Source organism: Sabethes cyaneus, chromosome 2, assembly GCF_943734655.1.
Source record: "Sabethes cyaneus chromosome 2, idSabCyanKW18_F2, whole genome shotgun sequence".
In the NCBI taxonomy this organism is placed as follows: Eukaryota; Metazoa; Arthropoda; class Insecta; order Diptera; family Culicidae; genus Sabethes; species Sabethes cyaneus.
Window position 1 is genome coordinate 36334737 of NC_071354.1, and position 22919 is coordinate 36357655.

General features: G+C 43.1%; 1 protein-coding gene across 1 annotated transcript in view; it reads right to left on the bottom strand.

Moving 5' to 3' along the window:
* Window positions 1-303: 303 nt before the first annotated feature.
* The window catches only part of LOC128735284 (synaptogenesis protein syg-2), a 91070-nt gene continuing 68454 nt past the window's right edge, over window positions 304-22919 (bottom strand). Inside the window, exons 4-10 of the mRNA XM_053829775.1 lie at window positions 18302-18500; window positions 18103-18244; window positions 17875-18040; window positions 17237-17484; window positions 17010-17171; window positions 2022-2089; window positions 304-1948 (exon numbers count right to left, since the gene is read on the bottom strand). Coding sequence (XP_053685750.1) covers window positions 1723-1948; window positions 2022-2089; window positions 17010-17171; window positions 17237-17484; window positions 17875-18040; window positions 18103-18244; window positions 18302-18500 — 1211 coding nt within the window. The 3' untranslated portion in view covers window positions 304-1722. The remainder of the gene's footprint in view (window positions 1949-2021; window positions 2090-17009; window positions 17172-17236; window positions 17485-17874; window positions 18041-18102; window positions 18245-18301; window positions 18501-22919) is intronic.

Here is a 22919-nt window from a genome sequence, read left to right on the forward strand (position 1 = left end):
GCTGTAATCGAACCAATGCCAATGCGCGACTCATATTTTTTATCTACGTGTGAAAAATATAGGCGTTCAAATGCGTTGTTGCTGAAAGTTGAAACTGGATTAAATTCTGTTCAGCCAAAATTCGGCCTTATATATTCGACTTAACTACGTGGTTCGAACAACAGGCAGTATCGGCAGTATTTGCTTTTGTCACGGGGAGATGTCACTTACCTATCCCAGTTACCTATCAGGTAATTCGCAGCAGTGAAGAGGGGCACATGTTCGTCAGTTTAGAAGATTAATCATTCTACCCGCTATCTTTCCTATCACTTTATTCTAGTTTTATTCCGTCCCTCCTACATTTTTTCCAGAATTGTTTAACTGTCACTTGCTGGGTTTGAAACAATTTTTTGCCTGACAATTTCTGTGTCTTGCCTGCACTTCAAAGCCTGCCTGTATTCAAAGATGTTTTTCTTTTGTATTATATTGATAACGTTATTTTTCTTTTTGGGGACTGTCTGTGGCAGAATTAGAGAAATACTTTTAATCTATTCCTATATAAATAAACTATGGCTTGCGTTATTGTACCGCCTTTCCGGTTATCTATTGCTGCTGTTTTGTGTTGATTTGTGTCATTTCCTGTCAACTAGTTGTACACAATCGATAAAATCATAGCAATCCTTGCTTAGCGCTTGTGTCCGGATCGATTTACACGCTCTTGCACGTTTAAGTATTTTTGTTTTGTTATGATTGGTTTATAACACTAATATATTTAGTACGCATTCTATTACATATATTTGTAGATTAATGTTCTTTCATTATACACAAAGAATGGGAATTGGTTTACAAACTATATGAATACAACTTAGCTTTTTTTGAAATTTACAATAAAAAAATAGACAAATGTTCTACTGTTAACTTTCTCGTTTTTTTTTGGTAGAAAGTTTATTTAAAACGAATTAATGAACTGACAGAAAAAGTAAAACAAAACGTGGAGATGATAATGCAGAAGTGGAATTCGTAGTCCAACTACATAGTTACTAGCTAATACAGAGTAAAAGGGAAGAGGGGAAAATTATAATGAACGGAATTACAACATAAAATTACACGTTAAGCGTTTCTCTCTCTATTTGGTTCCTTATGTGTGCTGCTCATGATGCTACTAATTTCTATTTTTCCATAGAACATAACCAGTAATGTAACATTTACAAAGCACCGTCGACCGGTGACAAAATGAGAGCATTTTATCTCGCTCAACGGCAGCGGGTGTGTGTGTGTAGAGTTGAAGTTAATCAGAACTGTTGTAGTATAGGTACCTACTAAACTACTAACTATACCGTCGATTATCTATAGAGTAAAAGCGTGGACGATTTAAAACCGGATCATCATCTTTTTTTCATCATCATCATCATCATCATAGGTAACATTTATACTAATACAATTCATTTGATTTCGCTTACTATTTTTTGTTTCTTTTTGGTGACAAGGCTTTCCGGTAAGGCTGACTTAGCTACCGTAAACATATTTTTTACACATTTGTGCCTACTCACGGGAGGGCCGAGCCCTCCGCCGCCGTCTGGTTTTGCTTAATTAGTTGCAGATCTTTCTTTTCTACCCACCAAACTGTCAATAGGTTGCAAAGAATTGCCGATTAAAACAGGCGGATGCATTTTTTTAAAGGAAGATAGAACTACCTATCGGTGAATAGTTACACTAAAAGGGAAGATATCGTGTTGTTTTGCTTTAAAACAGTCTACAGAGCAGCGAGAACAGCAGCAAACAGAACCCTAAACTGGCCGACTGTACCATGCTGCTTCCGCTTTCGGCCAGTCCGTGCGATTCCAGTGACACCTCGCTGGGGATCTGGAACTGTATTGGGACGGTTTCGGAAAAGGCCCATCCCTCGGTGTTTCGCGCCCGAGCCGTGATGAACCATTCGCCCTCGGGGAGGCGCAGTGATCGCTTGATGCTAGGAAATGGGATTGAATGAAAAGCAAGGGATTAAGCTCTGGGTTTAGCGGTAACTGACAAACTGAACTTACTTCCAAACGTCTCCGGATTCTTCCTTATTTTGTTCCGAAATTGTGGCATCGATTGTAGTGTATTTAGTCTGAAACAAATAAAAGTGTTGATGGCATTAGATATCATGATGCTAGATTTAACAAAAGATGTACACGGAGGTCGCTTTTTACGCTAAGGATATGTTCCGCGTAAATCAAAACCGCATAAATTCCGAAATTCGCGTAAAAATAGTCACGACTTCAGTGTATTTCTGTATTATCATATTAAATGACTATAATAGTGCAACCTGACCACTTTCAGTTATAGCAATTCTTATCGCTACCTCCTCGTAGTGCCAGCTGGTAATACAACCAAGTCCCAAGAAAAATCTGAAGCTCCCCTCTGGTTGGACTCTTGTTTGTAAACAGACAGGGAGAGAGGGACACCTAGAACTTAGGCTTCTGGTCTACTAGGTGTCTGAGTGGTCCATTGGGACCCATTGGCGCCGATGCCAGTAAGGTTTCAACTTCGGTAAACTGGTGGCTATGTTATTGGACATGATTTGGATACGATATACAACATCACTTAGGGCTGACATTTGCGACGTGTTCCCCTAGTAAAGTCGCGTGGTCCAACCGGTGACACCGAACGGGAGTAGGTTCAGATGCTTTTTTCTGATTTACGCCGATCTGGCTCTGAGGTGCAGTTGCCCATAAGGCGCTGCCCCGACCCAGAACTGTTGTATGGTTCACTCTGTTTCATAGATCGCCATGGGAGCACTAAAGCGACTACTTCAAATGGGTTTGGATAGCGGCTTGAAGGGGGACAAATTTACAGCAAGTGCAGAGGTGAAGACCGTGTAGGCGTCGAGTCAATACAAACGGATGCCTGCCCGTTGACGGCGTATCGCAACGCGGCCCAGGAAGCCATGGAGAGCGCTACCAACAGCGGTAAGGCATCCGCCAAGCGTCTGAGACAGTCCCGGGGGATAGCACCTCTGGTGGACTGAAAAAAACGCCTGATCGGTAAAAGCTCTCAGGCTAGCGGGTTGGCAGAGCTAACCGATGAACCAGCGGGAAGCTCCAAGACGGGTGGCCCGTGGATCGAGGTCGCCAAGAAGAAAAAAGAGAAAGCTCCACTAAAAACAAAACCTCACCTAATATCTTCAGGTTTAGTTGAAAATTTTCGATGAAATAATATTATTTCACCGAAAATTTTCAACTAAACCTGAAGCTAGTGATTTTGCGGTGACCTAAAATCAAAGAAAACCTCACCTAAACCGACAGAGAGGCGAGCGAAGAAGGGCGATGCTCTTATCCTGAAAACCGACGGATCGAAATGCTTGGAGGTTCTGAAGGGGATCTCGGGGATCAGGGCGTGGACGTGCGGAGTATCCGCCGCTCACGCACTGGCGAAATGATCCTTGAGTTGAAGAAGGACGACATCAAGAAGAGTTCCGCATACAACCAGCAGTTTTAAGCAGTTTCTGAGTCGGCAACGGACATTGCCATCATTTTGGGCCCATATCGCGTCGCTGCCGGAAACGGCAACTGGGTCTCGGATAGATTCGGGACGGCGGCCGTATGGGCGACAAGCAGGTTTCCGCTTCAAGAGGTTGTGTCAACTGCAGACGAGGGATTTGCGGTTGCCAAAGTAGGTGGGGTGTTCTACTGCAGCTGTTATGCTCCGCCTAGACCGAGTATCAGTTGTGCTGACTGGTCTAAGGCCGGTGGTCGTGGCGGGCGACTTTAACGCTTGGGCGGTAGAGTGGGGAAGTCGTCGCACGAACCATAGGGGTCGGATTCTGCTTGAGGTTCTGGCAAAGCTCAACGTAGACACGGCCAACGTCGGCACCACAAGTACCTTCAGTAGGAACGGGGCAGAATCTATCATCGACGTGACATTCGGCAGTCCTGGTATGATAGGAGACTGGACGGTAGACAATGGCTACACTCACAGTGACCATCAGGCGGTCCGCCATGGTGTGGGTCAGATAACGAGGTAGCAGACGACGAGTAGAGCCAACACTCCAACCACCCGTGGATGGAAGACATCATACTTCGATCCCGAAGTATTTGGGGAAGCGATCCGTCGATAACATGCCTAGGAAAGGCCGACCTTACTGTCACCGGCTTACTGGTGGACAGATGAAATTGCGGAACTCCGCGGAGCGTGCTTTCGTGCGAGAAGAACTCTGCAAAGAACTCGTTCGGACGAAGACGGGGCTGAATGTCGAGTAGCACTTGTTGCGACACGTGCTGCGCTAGTGCCAATGCGAACCCGTGGGGTGATGCCTACAGGATCGTAATGGCAAAGACCTAGGGCGTGATGGCGCCCGTAGAGCGATCGCCAGGGATGCTGGAGCGTATCATCGAGGGCCTCTTCCCGCGTCACGAGCCAAGGCCCTGGCCCCAGGCCGCCGAGTCGTCCCACGGTCGACGTTCCAGTATCTCAGGCCATACCGTAAGATGGTCAGCCTCCATGCCGAACATCCAAAGTAACGTGGGTGACGGTGGTTTAGAGGTCGGGGAGGAAGCGACGGTTACGAGCGAGGAACTAGCGGCTGTTTTGGAAGCTCCCGAATTATTCAGAGCAGTCATGAGTAGATGCCTGGAAGATGGCCACTTCCCGGACAGATGGAAGCGATAGAACCTGGTCCTATTGCCGAAGCCGGGAAAACCTCCGGGTGTCCCCTCGTCATATAGGCAGATCTGTCTGCTCGATACTGCCGGCAAGGTGCTGGAGAGGGTTATCCTGAGTAGACTCGTACAGTACACTGAGGGTACAAGCGGTCTGTCAAGGAACCAATTCGGCTTCCGAAAAGGCAAATCTACGGTGAATGCCATCTTAGTGACAGACAGCCGAGGTGGCAATCCAGCGCAAGAGGACTGGTATCCGCTATTGCGCAGTTGTCACGCTTGACGTGAGAAATCACCGCAGGAGTTCCGCAAGGTTCCATACTGGGCCCGGTGTTGTGGAACGTCATGTATGACGAGGTGTTGAAGCTAAAGTTCCCGTTAGGAGTTGTGATTATCGGCTTTGCGGACGACATCACCTTGGAAGTCTACGGTGAATCTATCAGAGAGGTTGAGTTGACGACCACCCACTCTATAAGCATTGTTGAAGATTGGATGCGATCCAGGAAACTGGACCTAGCGCATTATAAAACGAAGGTTATCGTGGTGAACAACCGCAAGTCAGTGCAGCAAGCAAATATCAGCGTCGGAGACTGCACTATTCCGTTAACGCGGTCCTTAAAACTTCTGGAAATCATGGTCGACGACAAGCTCAAGTTCGGGAGCCACGTCGACTATGCCTGCAAGAAGGCTTCCACAGCTACTTCGGCATTCTCGTATGACGTCTAATAGCTCTGCGGTATATGGCAGCAAGCAAAGGCTATTAGCCAACGTGGTCCAGTCCATACTCAGGTATGGCGGGCCGGTGTGATCATCGACGTTAGGTACCAAAAGCTATCTAGCTAAGCTGGAAAGTACCTACCTACACAGTTTTACATGACGTAATTTGCGTCTTAGCGGGTATGATGCCTGGCATCATCATCAGCGAGGCCGTATAGTGCTTCAACCAACGTGGAACTAGATGCATACGGAGTATCACAAGATCGGCCTCGATGACCACATGGTAGCGGGTATGGTCTGATTCCACAAAAGGCCGGTGGACACATCAACTTATCCCAGAACTATCCGGGTGGGTCAACAGGCGCCACAGCGAAGTCAACTTCCACCTGACACATATTCTGTCAGGGCATGGTTGTTTTAAACAGTATCTGCATAAGTTCGGGCATGCGGAGTCCCCCGCGTGTCCCGAGTACGTGGAAGTAGAGGAAACTGCAGAACTTGTTTTCTTCATATGCCCACGCTTCGCGGGCGCGAGAAGCACGATGATGGCAGTGATTGGACAGGACACTACTCCGGATAACTTAGTCCAAAGGATGAGTTTCAGCTCGGGCGTCTGATTGTACTTGAGCTACAAAACCGCTGGGGAGCCGTTCAACAGCGAATAAAGAGCTTAACTACCATAGTCCAGTAGCCTCTCCCTGAAGTAATACCGATAAGGTGGTGCTAGGACGATTTAGGCTGGAGACTCGAATAGGGTTTTAGTGGGTCTGGATTCTCACGCCCCATTAGGAGGGTCGGGATACCTAAACCCCACTCCCTGAGTTGTCTTCTCAGGTACCTGATAGTACCGTATCTTCTAAGGTGCTGCGCAAATTTCCTTACTCGTTAATAAAAAAAGGGTGGCCATGAAACGTAGGAAGTTAGTCGGTCTAAGCTAGGCTAAGAAGAAATTTCGGCAACTAACATGGCCCTGAAACATATGCCAAAAACAGCACCGGTAAAATCCAGTTCATCGGTGGGGGAAATCAACAAGATAAAAGGAATTCTGCAGGGGGTAGAATGCGTGCCTCACTCCACGCCGAAGAGGCCAAGACATCCGCTACCCTACTAACACCGTTGTTACAAAGTAGTTGTGGCAACCGATATATGACTAATTCTGGTCATAAACAGGCTGATGCAACTTGTAAATGCGTGATGAAATCACAAAGTTGATGCAACATATAAATGCGCGATAAAATCACAAAGTTCGATAACGCATCAAAATTTGATGTTAGACTGTAAGACATCAGGCGGCCTGGTGGTGTAATTGGTTAAACAATACGCTCAACTAGAGATTGAGAGCTGTGAGTTCGACTCTCGCCCTCACAGAGTCGATATTTTTAGTGTAAGATCAAGATTTTCAGTTCATCTTATTTATGATTTGTCACATTAAACATTCAGTCTTTCCGTAAAGAAAAAAGTAAAGTGACTTATTGTCAACCAAAAAAGGATGCTGCTTGGGTAGTAGATGCAACACTAGGGGGCTCCAAGAAACCCAAGGATACTCCCGGCACTAGCACACAGCTAACTAATGAAGTGGTCACCGACGAAAACAGTCACGCTTCGTGGCAAGTTGTCTGGAACAAAGGCAGCGAAAAGAGCATGGAGAATGGGCCCGGTAAATATAAGTTCATTGAGGAGAGGAATAACGGCGTGACACTAGCTAACAGTGACTCTTGCGAAGAGGTTCTGTGTGCCATGTGAACAAAGCCGGAATTCAAGGTGCTAGATGTAAATGTGCAGCAAATTGGAAGGAACTAACTTGTTACCATCGCGGACAATCCCGTAGTTCGTTGGCATGTATGATACTTAGTTGTTATTTGTATTTAAAAGTTTTGTATTAAAATATTATATAAATGGTAGGAAATTGGCTTTTGTTTAAAATACTCAGATTGGTAAATATTAATGCTAGCTTAAATTAGGAAAATTAAATTAAAAGGATAAAAATAAACACTCCAAGCGACAAGTTAAAATGTAGAGTAGAGAAGTAAAATACCTTAGCACAACCCTGCTACCAGATAAAATGCTACTAGCGCTACTAGAAATACGACTACCAAAAAGGAAGTAAGGAGAACTAAACGAAAAAGCGAAATAAGGGGAAAATAAAACCAGAGGGGAAAAAGGCTTAGCTGCCGGGGATAAAAGTTGCGAAAGGTCTCTTTAAATCTAACCACAGACCAGCAAACATCGAAATCGCTCGAAGAGCTAAAGTTCAAGAAAAAAGCTTTCAATAGTTATTGGGATAATAAGTTTAAAATTGGAAACTCGAGTCAGGTATGATAAAGCTCAATGGTTTGAAAACGATTTGCAACATTTTTACCCCCAATAACCCGGTAGCTAATGCGAAACCCTTATTTTCCCACGTGGTCTGCAGGACCCATTATCTAACCCCCAAAAAGGCGGCCGATAAGCTATCTCGCCCCGTGGAGCGAACGCGGATAGCGGTCATAGGAGTCGGAGATCGATCTACGGTGATACGCAGAAGGAAAATCCTTCCCTGTACATGCGACGAGGGTCGGAAGCAGGACATGGTAGCGAAATCAGCCGAGTAGCAGTAGCAGCAGTTTCTGGTGTAGCAGAGAAGCCGGCCGGCAGCCTTTCGTTTAACCAAAGCACGTGTAAGTGAAGGCGAATAAATAGTTTTTAAGGAAGTGTAGACAGTAGTTTAGTAACTGAAAGTGATATCCGAAATCTTGATCGGCAATTCCTTGTGAAAGCCGACCCTGAGAGCGGGAAAGCTACTCACGGCCGCGCTAGCCATTCGAAAAGAGGCAGATGAAGCACGCCCTCAGGATCGCCGATGGTGTCTGACCAGCGATCGGGGGTTTTGTCCTAGTTGGTCCTCTACCGACTAGTAATAAATGGCGCCCAACTAAAATACCAAAGCTGATCAAGGTTTCGCGATAAATTTGCTAGTACTGGAGTGTATAGGAGGTTAGGGAAACCGTGCCAGTTTACTGAGGGAAAATCCAAACCGGTAACACGAAATTTACTTTTCTCAAGCCAGAGTTGCTCCTGTTTAATATCAGCTTACTAGTGCGCGTACGCCTACAAAAGCTTACAAAATTACGGTGAATTCATCAGGTAGCGGAATTGTTCGGATTTAGATGAATGTATAGCGATTAATGGGTCTTGATTCGACTAATATACCACAATAATTTATTTTTTTGAAATAAGTAGATTTATTTTGACTCCAGAGATTTGAGATTGAACTGGGTGGATATAATTAAAGAGTTATTCAGTAATTTCACGTTGTGTCTCTCGTTAATTAATTAAAAGCACAATGGACTTACAAACGCTCTATAAAAATATGGACGTGTCTCATCTCGCGATTGACGAGGTTGAGCACGAATTAGCAATTAGAAATATTACTTTCGACGAAAACGAACATGAGAGTATTAAGCGAAGAAAACTTAAAGATAAAATGAGAATTGAGAGGGAAACTGAGAGTTTTTCGGTTGCACCAAGTAAGATAGGGGTAGTGGAGGAAATTTCTCGTATCAGAACGACATTGCCAATTATTGCCAGTTTACTAGATAACCCGAAAAGCGACATTAGACAGCGGTTAAAATTAAAAACACGATTAATTCACTATCGTGTGCGTATCTTTTTGCTTTTGAAGTCTCCCGGTGCGGAGCAGTATGGACTGGAAATTACAAATATCGGCAAGCAAGCCAACAAAATTTTTCGTACGCACTTTCCGGCGTTGAAAATTTCCGAGAGTAATGCACCCAAACCGAAACCGTTAGAAGCCGATATTTCCTTGGCCTTGGAAGATGTACGATCTGAAATTGAAACTCTTAATGAAACAGCAACAGGAAAAGATTTAGAAAATGAAACAGTAGTAGATGAAACGAATGGTGAAATTATAAAGAAATCATTAGAATACAAAAAGCAAGAAATGGAAGCGTCAAAAGAGAGATCAGATGATGTAATGAAAGTGCTGACTGCATATGAAAATGGATCTTTTGACAATTCAGCAGAATTGATCAAAATTTTCAAAGATTTCGTTATACAGACCTCGAAACAACAGAAAATGATGAGAGAAAGGGAAATTGCACTAGATGAAAAGAGGATAAGGGAGGCAGAAGAGAACATGCAGAAGAAAATACGTTTAGAAAAGTTGTTGATAGAGATGAATGAAAAGTTGAAATTGACCGACGAACCAAAAATCGAACCGGTGATCGAGTCAAAAGATGATAAACACAAAATAATTTCAGAGATACCACCAAAGTTGAATTTGAATTTAGAAGAGATTAGAAACAGTTCAGAGGAAAGTGAAACACCAGAAAGCACAGACGAAACTTGTAAGGAAAATTCGAAAAAGAATAAAGCGAAGAATATTAAACATAACAAGGTGCATTCGACTAGACGGATCAAAGAGCGAATCCGCAAAATTAGCTCTTCGTCTGATAGCACAAGTTCGACAGAACAGTTTAGTTCGAGCTCCGATGTATCATCCGACTCGAGTCATACTAAACGTAGGAATAGGAAAAGGAGACGGAATAGCTTGAAACGTATTCCAGTGTCAGAATGGAAAATAAAATACGACGGAAAAGACCAAGGACGAAAGCTGACGGAATTTCTCAAAGAAGTTAAAATGCGTAGTAAAGCTGAAGACATTTCGGACCGAGAACTCTTTCGAGGTGCGATCCACTTGTTTTCAGGTAATGCCAAAGATTGGTTTCTAGATGGGTTTGAAAACCGTGAGTTCCGGACATGGTCCGAGCTCAAGCGTGAATTGAAACGGGAATACTTACCACCTGACCTTGATTATCAAATTGAAAGTCAGGCCACCACCCGTCGTCACCAACCTAGAGAAAAATTCATTGATTACTTTCATGACATGCAAAAGCTTTTCCAAGCTATGCCTAGACCACTTTCCGAGAGACGTCGATTCAAAATAATATGGCGCAATATGCGTTTTGATTATAAAAATGCGTTGACCGGAATTAAGATCAAATCACTTACAAAATTGAAAAAGTATGGTCGTAGCGTGGACGAAAATAATTGGAACATGTTCCAAAGATCGTATGAGTCTCACAATCGAGGAAAAACTAGCCAAATCAATGAAATTTATACGCAGAATACAAGTAAACCTAAAAACACTAATTCACAGAGTTCCTCCAAAAGTAAGACTAAATTAGAAATTAAAGATCAAAGCCGATCTAAGAAATCAGGGGAGGGAAGAGAGGGGAAAAGTGAGTTACCAACAGAGCCAATGGAAGGTTCGTCTAAAAGCACGCTGCAAGCATTAGTCGATCAGTACAAACGACCTCCAATCGGTACTTGCTACAATTGCAAGAATGTTGGTCATCATTATGTAGAATGTCCAGAGAACAGACGCAAATTTTGCAGGCTCTGCGGATTCTCTGATGTGTTCACACATTTATGCCCCGTTTGCCAAAAAAACGTGCAAAATTCAGCATAAGGAGGCAAGCTGAATTGCCTGTCGAAAGTCCTCTAAATGATAACATATTAAGCAATGACAGATTAATTATGAATGGATTTGAGCCTTATTCTGGAGAAGAGTATTGTTCAGACAGCAAAGTAGAAGAGATTTTAGTACGGCTTGGGGGAGACAACAGACCGTTTGCCCGAATATTCGTAATGGGGAGAGAAATACTTGGATTGCTAGACAGTGGAGCACAGAAAACAGTACTTGGGATGGGATGTAAAAAATTAATAAAGTCGCTGAAACTCAAAATTTTTCCTGCTAACGTTACAATTAAAACAGCCTCAGGAACAGCAGTAGAGGTTGAAGGCTATGTACATTTACCGATAACTTTCAATGACGAAACTAAAATTATACAGGCTTTAGTTGCTCCTAATTTGAAACGACGACTAATTTTGGGTTACGACGATTTTTGGACTGCATTTCGAATCGAACCAGCAGTGCAATCGCTGACCGATACGACATTGCAAAATTTAGAATTAGAAGAGCATTTGGTTGACGAACTAGAGGAAGGGAAAGAGGAAGAGGTAACTACACTACTCACTGATGAGCAAACACATCAGTTGGAGGAAATTAAGTCCCAGTTTAAAGTGGCAATCGACGGAGCAGTGCTGGATGTGACTCCCCTCATTGCCCATAAAATAGATTTCCAGGACGAGTGTATAGCCTTACCACCAATCAGAATTAATCCTTACCCAACCTCACCTGAAATACAGAAAAAAGTAAATGTTGAATTAGATAACATGTTGAAGCAAAAGGTTATTGAACCCAGTTCAAGCGACTGGTCCCTAAGCACGGTACCTGTTATTAAACCGACTGGTGATGTTCGGTTGTGCTTGGATGCCAGACGATTGAACGATCGAACGAAACGGGATGCGTATCCTCTCCCGCACCAAGAGCGTATTTTAAGTAGACTGGGGGTGAGCCGATATTTGTCAACTATTGATTTAACAAAAGCATTTTTGCAAATTCCGCTCCATCCAGACTCTCGTAAATATACGGCATTCTCGGTGCTGGGGAGAGGACTATTCCAGTTCACCAGACTACCATTTGGGTTGGTCAATAGTCCGGCCACGCTGGCTCGACTAATGGACCAGGTGCTTGGTTATGGTGAACTGGAACCGAATGTATTCGTGTATCTGGATGACATAGTCGTCGCGAGCGAATCATTCGAAGCCCACCTTCAGAGCCTTTCTGAAGTGGCCCGACGTTTGAAAGTAGCAAACCTATCAATAAATCTTGAGAAATCAAAATTTTGCGTGAGTGAACTCCCGTATTTGGGTTATATTCTGTCGTCGGAGGGATTGCGACCGAATCCCGCTAGAGTGGAAGCAATAGTAAATTTTGAGCGCCCGTCTTCGTTACGCTCTCTTCGTCGCTTTTTGGGAATGGCGAACTATTATCGCCGTTTCATTCCCAATTTCAGCACCCTCTCTGCACCACTCACCGATCTGCTCCGAAAGAAACCCAAAGCTTTAAATTGGACAGAAATAGCTGAGCAAGCCTTTTTACAACTCAAAGAAAGTTTAATCGCAGCACCAGTACTTGTGAACCCGAATTTCGATTTACCCTTCCAGATTCAGACGGATGCAAGCGACAGCGCAATCGCTGCTATCTTAACCCAACAGCACGAGTTAGGGGAGAAAGTAGTAGCCTATTTTTCTCAAAAGCTCTCTCCTGCACAGCAGGCGTACGCAGCTTCCGAGAAAGAAGGGCTAGCAGTACTTTCGGCGATTGAAAAATTCCGCCCGTTCATAGAAGGTACACATTTTGTAGTGGTGACTGATGCATCAGCCCTGACTTATATAATGAAGGGGAAATGGCGCACATCATCCCGATTGAGCAGATGGAGCATAGAACTGCAGGGGTATGATTTTGATATAAAGCACAGGCGTGGAAAGGATAATATCATACCCGATGCACTATCTCGCTCCTTGGAGACGATGATACTAGAAGTGGCAGAGGACACTTGGTACGCAGATTTGTACAAAAAAGTACTGGCATCGCCAGATGAATGTCTAGATTATAAAATAGAAAGCAAAAAGTTATTTAAATTCGTTCCAACTAAGACAGACGTCTTAGATTATCGTTTTGAGTGGAAACTTTGTGTTCCGGAGACAGCTCGGGCTGATATTCTCCGAAAAGAGCACGATGAAGCCTTCCATATTGGGTACGAAAAGCTATTAGACAAACTACGCTCTAGATATTTTTGGCCCAGAATGGCCACATCGGTTCGAAAATATATCGAACGATGTCGAACCTGTAAAGAATGCAAGCCTTCATACGTCTCACAGCACCCAGCTATGGGATCTCCTCGTCTCACCAGTAAACCATTCCAGATTTTAGCAATCGATTTTATTCAGTCGTTGCCTCGTACAAAATCGGGAAATATGCATCTTCTCGTGCTGCTCGATCTCTTTTCCAAATGGACCGTTTTGGTCCCGGTCAAGAAAATTTCCACGCCGTTGGTAATAAAAATTCTCGAAGAGCAGTGGTTCCGTCGTTTCTCGGTTCCTGAGGTAATTATAAGTGACAATGCGTCAACGTTCCTTAGCAAGGACTTTAAGAATTTCCTCAGTCGGTATCAGGTGCAACATTGGGCCAACTCTCGGCATCATAGCCAGGCCAATCCGGTGGAGCGCCTGAACCGGAGCATTAATGCATGCATACGGACGTACGTTAGAACCGATCAGCGTCTTTGGGATACGAAGATGTCCGAAGTGGAATACGTGATTAATAACACGTCCCATGTTTCAACAGGATTTTCGCCTTATAAAATTTTGTTTGGACATGATATCATCCAAAGTGGAGAAGAGCACCGTCGAGAGGTTGATACCACTGAAGCGACTGAAACAGAAAGGCAAGCAAATAGGGTCAAGGTCAATCAAACAATTTATGATATTGTACAGAAAAACTTGTTGAAAGCCCACGAAAAGAGCTCAAGAGCATATAATTTGCGATTTCAGAAGCCAGCTCCAATATACAATGTTGGCCAAAAGGTTTTCAAACGGAATTTCGTCCAGTCGTCTGCTGGAATAGCTTACAACGCCAAGCTGGGGCCATTGTATACTCCATGCACTATTGTTTCACGTCGGGGTACAAGCTCATACGAACTTGTCGATGAGCAGGGCAAAAACTTGGGGATATTCTCGTCCGCCGACCTGAAGCCAGGTAACCCTGCGTAATTCTCAGTTTAAATCTCGTTCTTTGCTTAGTACTACTTACCTGATTAATATTTTAGATTTTTGGAAAAAAAGATTTGTAAGCCATCGTGTAGCGTCACATCGTCCTTGCTTGTTCGAGTGCGCGTATACAATAATGATTGTTATATGTAATTTGTTTAGCTAAAATGAGTAAACGAGAGAGAAGCGAATCTGATGAACCGCGAATAAAAAGCCTTTTCGATTACTATCTCTTTTCGACTGAATAGGGAAAATACCGACGCCATTGAAATGTCTCAGATTGTTTTGATAGGAAGCGTATTTTAGGAAATCAACCGACCAAAGGAATAGGACTGAAAAATTATTTTCTTAATTCGCGTTAAGTAGGAGCTTAATGAATCGATTCCACCTACTACTATCTATTCAATTAAAGATATGACCCTCAGAATGTCGATTTAGAGGAATATTCGGACTGGAATTTTGTTATTCGGTAAACACCTCATCAGAAGTTAATTCGCGTTAGGAAACAGGAGTTGGAATTTAATCTCTTTCTCAAAACAATGAATTGTTTGGAAAGTTTGGAAGATGACAAGATTCGTTAATCGAACTCCAGTAGTAGTCAACGAGAATAGCCTTTCATATTTTAGATGAGAGCAACTATTTGATGATTTGACATAGATGTTGTCTGATTTTTTTGTTTGTTCCGTATACACAGAAAGGTGTAACTAAACCCTGGGCCCATATTAATAAGAAGCGACATTGTGGAGCAAAATTAATTAATAACGTAGTTATCAATTAATTTTAGGAGGGAGTGGGTGGTAGTGTTACCATCGCGGACAATCCCGTAGTTCGTTGGCATGTATGATACTTAGTTGTTATTTGTATTTAAAAGTTTTGTATTAAAATATTATATAAATGGTAGGAAATTGGCTTTTGTTTAAAATACTCAGATTGGTAAATATTAATGCTAGCTTAAATTAGGAAAATTAAATTAAAAGGATAAAAATAAACACTCCAAGCGACAAGTTAAAATGTAGAGTAGAGAAGTAAAATACCTTAGCACAACCCTGCTACCAGATAAAATGCTACTAGCGCTACTAGAAATACGACTACCAAAAAGGAAGTAAGGAGAACTAAACGAAAAAGCGAAATAAGGGGAAAATAAAACCAGAGGGGAAAAAGGCTTAGCTGCCGGGGATAAAAGTTGCGAAAGGTCTCTTTAAATCTAACCACAGACCAGCAAACATCGAAATCGCTCGAAGAGCTAAAGTTCAAGAAAAAAGCTTTCAATAGTTATTGGGATAATAAGTTTAAAATTGGAAACTCGAGTCAGGTATGATAAAGCTCAATGGTTTGAAAACGATTTGCAACATTTTTACCCCCAATAACCCGGTAGCTAATGCGAAACCCTTATTTTCCCACGTGGTCTGCAGGACCCATTATCTAACCCCCAAAAAGGCGGCCGATAAGCTATCTCGCCCCGTGGAGCGAACGCGGATAGCGGTCATAGGAGTCGGAGATCGATCTACGGTGATACGCAGAAGGAAAATCCTTCCCTGTACATGCGACGAGGGTCGGAAGCAGGACATGGTAGCGAAATCAGCCGAGTAGCAGTAGCAGCAGTTTCTGGTGTAGCAGAGAAGCCGGCCGGCAGCCTTTCGTTTAACCAAAGCACGTGTAAGTGAAGGCGAATAAATAGTTTTTAAGGAAGTGTAGACAGTAGTTTAGTAACTGAAAGTGATATCCGAAATCTTGATCGGCAATTCCTTGTGAAAGCCGACCCTGAGAGCGGGAAAGCTACTCACGGCCGCGCTAGCCATTCGAAAAGAGGCAGATGAAGCACGCCCTCAGGATCGCCGATGGTGTCTGACCAGCGATCGGGGGTTTTGTCCTAGTTGGTCCTCTACCGACTAGTAATAAACTGAGAGAGCCATTTACCCTTATTCTGCGAGTCGAGTGACGTGACTATGTTGCAGTCACCGCGAATCAGGTGACAATTGTCACCTAGGTGACTCGCCTTGTCACTTAGGTGACAAGGGTTTCTTACCTAGGTGACACGATTGTCACTTAGGTGACTCGACTCGCCGTGGCGAGTCACGGCGAGTGACAATTGTCGTATTGAGTCATGTGACTCGCAGAATAAGGGCAATTGAGAGGTGATGCAGTACAAGTTGTGATCTAATGCAAGGATTTGGACGAGGTTAGTAAGAAGTCAGATTAGACTTGAAGGAACAATGCGAGTTGGGATGCCCAAATGACCATTCACATGAGAAAGGGACCTCTTGGACCTCTTGGAACGCAAGTAGCTTCAATTAAACTTCATATCGAAGCAGCCAACAAGGCATTGAAGACTGTAAAAATTGAAGTGGGCTGGTCGGTTTTCGAGGCCACATCGAATTCCACCCGGGGATGGTAACGGGGTAGCAGAACTGCACTCAACAAGGTAATTAGCAAAAAATCTTGCTTTGAGCAACTTTACCACAGTGCCAAAGTAATTCTTTGCCGAAGATAAAAGGTCCTTCCGTACCACCTGAAACGTGTCCTGAGAAGACGAAAGCAACTATCGGAGGACTGTTCCCGCAGCATGAACCAACGACCTGGCCAATCCCACCGTACGGTGAGCAAGAGAACGACTAATCCTTAAGAAATATTCGGTTAAAATGCATTTATACCACCGTTATAAGCATAACAGTGAACATGCAACGAGAATCTCTCATTTGCACACTGAACCTTTTGAGGTCGAGATGTGCCCAAAACAACGTTGGTGGAGTCATCGACAACCGATCAAGCTCCAACAGTCACGTCGAATATGCCTGTGAGTAGGCGGCAAGAGGTATCTTGCCGAACAATACTTAGCAAAGGGAAAAGCTCCAAGGAAGGACCTTCTACGGGAATTTGGTGTGGGAAATATATTTGACGTAATGGCTTACCTTCTTGGTGAGGAACGTAGCCCAAAATTATTCAATTGCTTGAGTTGAATAGCACGAAAAAAGGAATTAAATTTATGAAAATACTTACATTTTCGCCCTTGTACAGAATCTGGAGATCGGACAGCGGCTGAGCGCTTCGTACCCTCCACACGGTATGCAGCAGCCCATTGGAGAAGTTGGAGTGTACAAGATGGGCCGCCCCCGGTAGCAATCCGAGGATAGTCTTGGCCGATGATTCTCCCAATGCATTCTGAAAACGAATATAATTTCTTGTGAACAAAATCCTCTTAACACCCCAAAACCGGAAGAACTTACCTCCACCTTACACACGTACGCTAGCAGATCCTTCTGGTCGACGTTCCGCACCGTCAGGCGCGTCCGCTGGTGATGGTTGTGCCGATCGTCAACGATGGAGTACTTGGCGCCGTTGTGCAACGTATCGTCTCCCCGCAGCCACTGGACCTTGCGAGCTTCCGGGTTGCTGTGATACAGACAAACCAATTCGGCATTTTCACCGACGGCCGTGTTCAGGTAGTCGACGTGCTTGACAATCGCAGGACGCGCTGAAAGCAGTAAAGCAAACAGTGTTAGCTGGCAACCGAATTACCGAAGGGAAAAGTTCCAAAACGAATTTTGCCTAGGAAGAAAAAATGTGCAATATTTTGGGACGATGTGTGCCGATTCCGGTTCTGGGATCATGGGGAAGTAATGGGCTATGAAAAAACTACGGTTGCAGAATAAGTATAAATATCAGATAGCAGTTTGATTGAGTGAACCTTCTTTGTTTTCCGGATATTCCGTCGTACCACCGTCTTCACCGGATCCTAAACCTGTGACGTTGGCTGCATGTGTAGGTATTGTTCAATGTTATGATTGATGATTTTATTGTGATTTGTCTGATGATGTGATGTGATCATTTTCGCTTAGTTGAGTGAAACAGAGACGGTACTTACATTTAATCTGAACGGTCACAACGGCACTGACAGGCTCTCCGATGCCATTCTGCGCTAGACACTCGTAGTCGCCGGCGTGGTGAGCCTTGACGTCGTGGATTTCCAAGAACTCTTTGCGGATTACGATGCCGGTGTGTTTGGCATAGGCATCGTCCAGATGTTTACCCTAAACGTGAGAATGCAAAATGAAAACTCCCGGTTTCAGGTTTAACTGTGAAGCGTACGAACCCTGAATGACCACGTCACCGACGGAGTCGGAAAACCGCTAGCATGGCAATGGATGATAAACTTCCGATCGTGTTGCTGGATCTCCACTTCCCTGTTGGTGTAGTCGTTGTTACCATGTGTTATCCGAATGTTGTACGGCGGTCTGTAATATCGGATAACATTGTAGCAGCAAAAGGTTAGAAGCCGGAGAAATACTTACCCTCGGACTTTCAGCGTTATGAAGGCAGACTGCTGGATTGGCAAAACTGTACATTTGTAGATGGAGTCATCGGTGGCTTGTACGTGACGGAGGGTAAGGGAGGAATCCTTGCCCAGGGATAACCGAGGATCGTTGGTGTGATTGTTGGTGCGAACATAGAGCAGGCTGGAAGTGTTGTACCACATCACAATGGTGTTAGCTGAAACAGAAATATTTAACGCGATTAGGAGGCTGGCAGGTAAGTAAAAAAAGTTTTATTATTTGGTAATTTATAATCAAAAAGAACAGACGGAACAACGGAAGCATATTGGCGTGAATAATGTAAAAACCATTTGACAGTAACAGGCGCCAATAGTCATATTGATAATACGGGAAGTCGACACCTAATTATTCTTCCCAGAAGCGATGAGCTCCGTAAAAATAAGTAAACTGATGCAATTGTTTTCGTTTCCAATGGCCTTCAGTGACGCCTCTTATCACCGCAGCAGCGTTAGTAATCATCAGATCCGAGCGTATGGAAATCGCTTTTACTCATCCATACATGAAGCTCGTTTCGATTTATTACTGATTCGTGATCGTATGCAAATTACAGCTCGCTATAATACAGAATGATGCAGTCCTTCCCGCCATACAGGTGATGATGGAACAATGCAGCAAACCGAAAGCGTGTTTTGCGCAAACAAACCATTTGTATGAAGAAATGTGACTCATTGCATCCATCGCCGGAAAGAATAATAAAAAAGTTCAACATTGTTGTAAATGTTAACAAGTCCGAATAAAGCCATCATGGCTGGGCTTTCAAATGCATCGATACCTACACATGTCAAGTGATTAAGACCACCCACCAACAGACATGTCGGCGTCAATCAACTGAATGATTTATATCCCTACGATATCGTCTTTTGATTGCACTAGCCTAGTTTCCATGCAGCCAGCAAATGGCAGGATGTCGATTTTCCATAGTCAATAAACTGTGGCGAAAACTGGGCCAAACGTGTTCGCGAAATGGACGCTTACAAACGGATCGAAACCGGGGGATAGAGATTGTTGCCGCCTCATTAGGCACGGCACTTAGCAGTGAAGGACATCTAGGCGATAAGCATCAGCGCCGGCGGCGCGTTTATTTAAACTACTAGAGCAAAATATTTAATCCTTTCGTGTGCTGGGAGGTGCTTATTCCTAGGCAGGAAACTGTACTGTGCAATGCAATGCACACTTGGTATATCACGTCAAGGTGAACCGGCTATCCGGAGCCCAGATGTGCTGTCGTATCTTGAAAACGTCACGAACGACATTCCTGATTTTGCGATAGATTCCACGCTGGACTTACCGCCCCTATACGGCCGCTTGTGGCGCTTTTGAACAGGATTGTGCTTACTTTTGCTGCGAAGAGCGAACCCCAAACGAAAGGTGAAAGTTTACTTAAGTGCGAGGTTCGAAGGGTTGCTAATTTATTCTACGATTATGACTGATAAATAAATTATAAAATATAGTTATAGGTAAAATGTCTATCCTCTGACTCTTGTGTCGGTTTTTACTGAACCAATCGTTATCTCTGGGTTAACATTTTCTAATTTCCAAATCTAGACTGAAGTTCTCGAGACAACAGAAACAACGCAGCGAAGAGTTGTTTTTGCCAAAAAAAAAAACACAAACTAAGTGATAGCGATGTGAGCAAGCAGTATCAACCGGCTCGCCATTAGATGCGTGCCAAACGTAATGCGTAATAACTTTCGTGTCCGGTGGTTTTTTCTGATTTTGTGTTGAAAAGTGAAAAATATTAACTTTTGCTAGACATAATTAAACTTCAATATTGATTAAAATAATAACAACATAAAGTTTGCACCACATGAAACAAGGTAATTTCTCGAAAACCGTTCGAAACCGTCCCGAAACATTTAATTTTAGACACTTGAAAAATGCTGCCATTTACTTATTTTATGAACGAATATTTTCAAAATTTCTCTGAACTACTTTGAGGGCATATAGTATAGAAACACAGTAGGCATTTGAATCACCATAAGCTCAATTATTTACATCATGGCGTCACCGAAACGAACGCGTCACGAATCAATCTATAATCTAGCTATAAAAATCTCGAATTATCCGCTTGCAAGTTGTGGCACTGTGCGGCTGTCTTCTACCAAAGTTGTAGGACAACGCTGGCGTCGCAGAAGCCGCAAATCACTTTCGGCCTGGTCGAGCCATTTGGCACGTTGAGCCCGTCTGTTCCTGATGCCGGTGGTGGGTTGTTGAAGAAAACCGTTTTCGTTGCACTTCCGTTCGGCATCCCTACGACGTGTGCGGCCCACCGTAGCCTTCCGACTTTCGCTAGCCTCTTCCTACATGAAATATTTAGTCTGCAAGGTCTTTACTTTTAGCCCAATGCTCGTAGATTCCGCTTTCAGTCTGGCGCATATTACCTCCGCCTTTGCAAGGTTCCAAATTAAAGTCATCTGCGAAGCCTAGGAGTTGGTTACCTTTAGTAAAAATTATTTCTCTCGTTTCGATGCCGGCCTGTCGGATCAACCCCACAAGAGTAATGTTGAACAGCATGAAGGATACGCTCGTGGCGTCTTAAAGGGACTCGAGAATCTCCCCGAGATGTGCACAAAACACATCACTTGATCCAATCAATGTAGTTATGATCAGTCGCGTCAGTCTGTCCAGAAAACCATGCTCGTATCATTACTTGCCATAGTTTGTCTTGATCGACTGTATCGTATGCTGCTTTGAAGTCAATGAGGATGTGATATGTGGGCTCCAAGTGGCTTGGTGGATATCTTTTCGTGGAAAAAAGGGTCTTCGGATCACCACGGCGCGAGAAACTGCGGAGCTTAAACAACGTTGGTTATTATCGTTCGTGTCGGTGTCATCCCTAGCGAGTTAGGCGTTCATATCCTCGATGACGACCATGATGTCCCGTGGCGAACAGCTGTTCTACGTTGCCTGACGGGGCCACCACCTTAGCTTTAATGCCGAGACACCACGTTTCTTAACTCAGACACCCGCTCTTAATTCATACGCTGTCGTAAGCTGCTCCTAACCTGGAGTACAACCGCTTACTTGGGCAAGGAATCGTCAAGCCATCAAGCCGTCCCTGGCATAGGAACAGTCACTCAACGATCGCAAGGCTATTCCTGGCTACAGTCAGCGTTCGTCACACGATCTCCGCGAAGATTGCTCGTATTCCTACTGGAATCATGAGGAGCTAGGGATAGGAACTGCGAATCAAATTGCACCTATATTCTATTTCCAACTTTTTGAATGAAAAAATGATGCATCTTTTGAAGGGGTCGGCCAATATTTAGGAGTTACCTTAACAACAGTTTAAGTAATAACTTTTTGTGTAAATTTTTTTCACCTTTTTAGTTTCAAAACATTAAAGATAAACCAATTTCAAGTATTTTTTCTGAATGTATCAAACTTCTACCTTTTACCCATTTTCAGCAATAGACCTTTGTTTATAAATGACCCCTCAAATCACATTACTTCTTGTAACATGTGTTTTTTTAACAGATAGCTCAATGTGATGTTCTAGAAATCATTTTGCACATAAAAAAGAAATAATTTTGCTGAAGACTGTTTTGCTTTATCTGTAATAATTAATAAGATATAGCTCATTTCAGGTTAAAAACCGTCTGATAAAAAATCCGAATATCTTAGCCATCTGCAAGTATCTGCAATTAGTTTGCTTACCAATTTGTAGGAAATTGTTGCAGCTATCTGCCAAAATATTTATTACAGAGAGTACCTAGGAATAGCATGACCTTTGGACCTCATTACGTATATCGATCTAGTACCATTCTTATAACTAGCCCCGGCTAGTTGCTTCATTTAGACTGGAGTTTTACTTGGAATTGGTCAAACAGAATTTGAAGTTTTCATTTAAAATTGGCCGTTAAAATAGAAATTTTAATTGAAATTTGACTTAAAATTTAACCTAAAATTGAAATTAAATTAGACCTAAAATTGGGTTTAAAATCATACATGTGATTGGACTTAAAATAAATTTGACATTGGATATTATATTAGACTTGAACTAATTAGGCTAATTTGCACTAATTTGAATTTGATGTTTTCCCGGTCATGGATAGGAAATTATGTCCCCAGCCATTCGTTAGAAATAGAAATGATGTTACCATGAACAAAAGAGCTTAAGAAGCATTTATTTTCTAGAGTTGGTTAGTTTAACTTCTATTAGCAAATTGTTAGTTTCTAATTGTAATTTTATTATTGTAATGTATATTGCTGGCAAAATTAGACTTGAAGTTTTACTTGAAATTGGGACTCACATTTCTCGTCTTAATCTCTCACACGTTTTACCTAGTTTATGTTTCGTTTTTTTTTTCTTTCCGAATACCGTTTTTTACTTTTTGTTCAGTTTTTTTTGCCTTTTCTGTACCGTTTCCTTGGTTTTCGCTATCACTTTTCTTTCTGTCCCGGATTTTCTGTTTCATTGTTCCCTTTTCCTTCGATTTCTGTCCCATTTTTTTCTTATTTTCAGTTTTGTTTTTCCTCTTCTTTTATGTCTACTCGTTTAATGTTATTTTCTTTCTCGTTTTTCGTCTCTTCTCTTCCATTTCTCATTTTTTCGTTTCCAGTTTTGTTTTTTAAC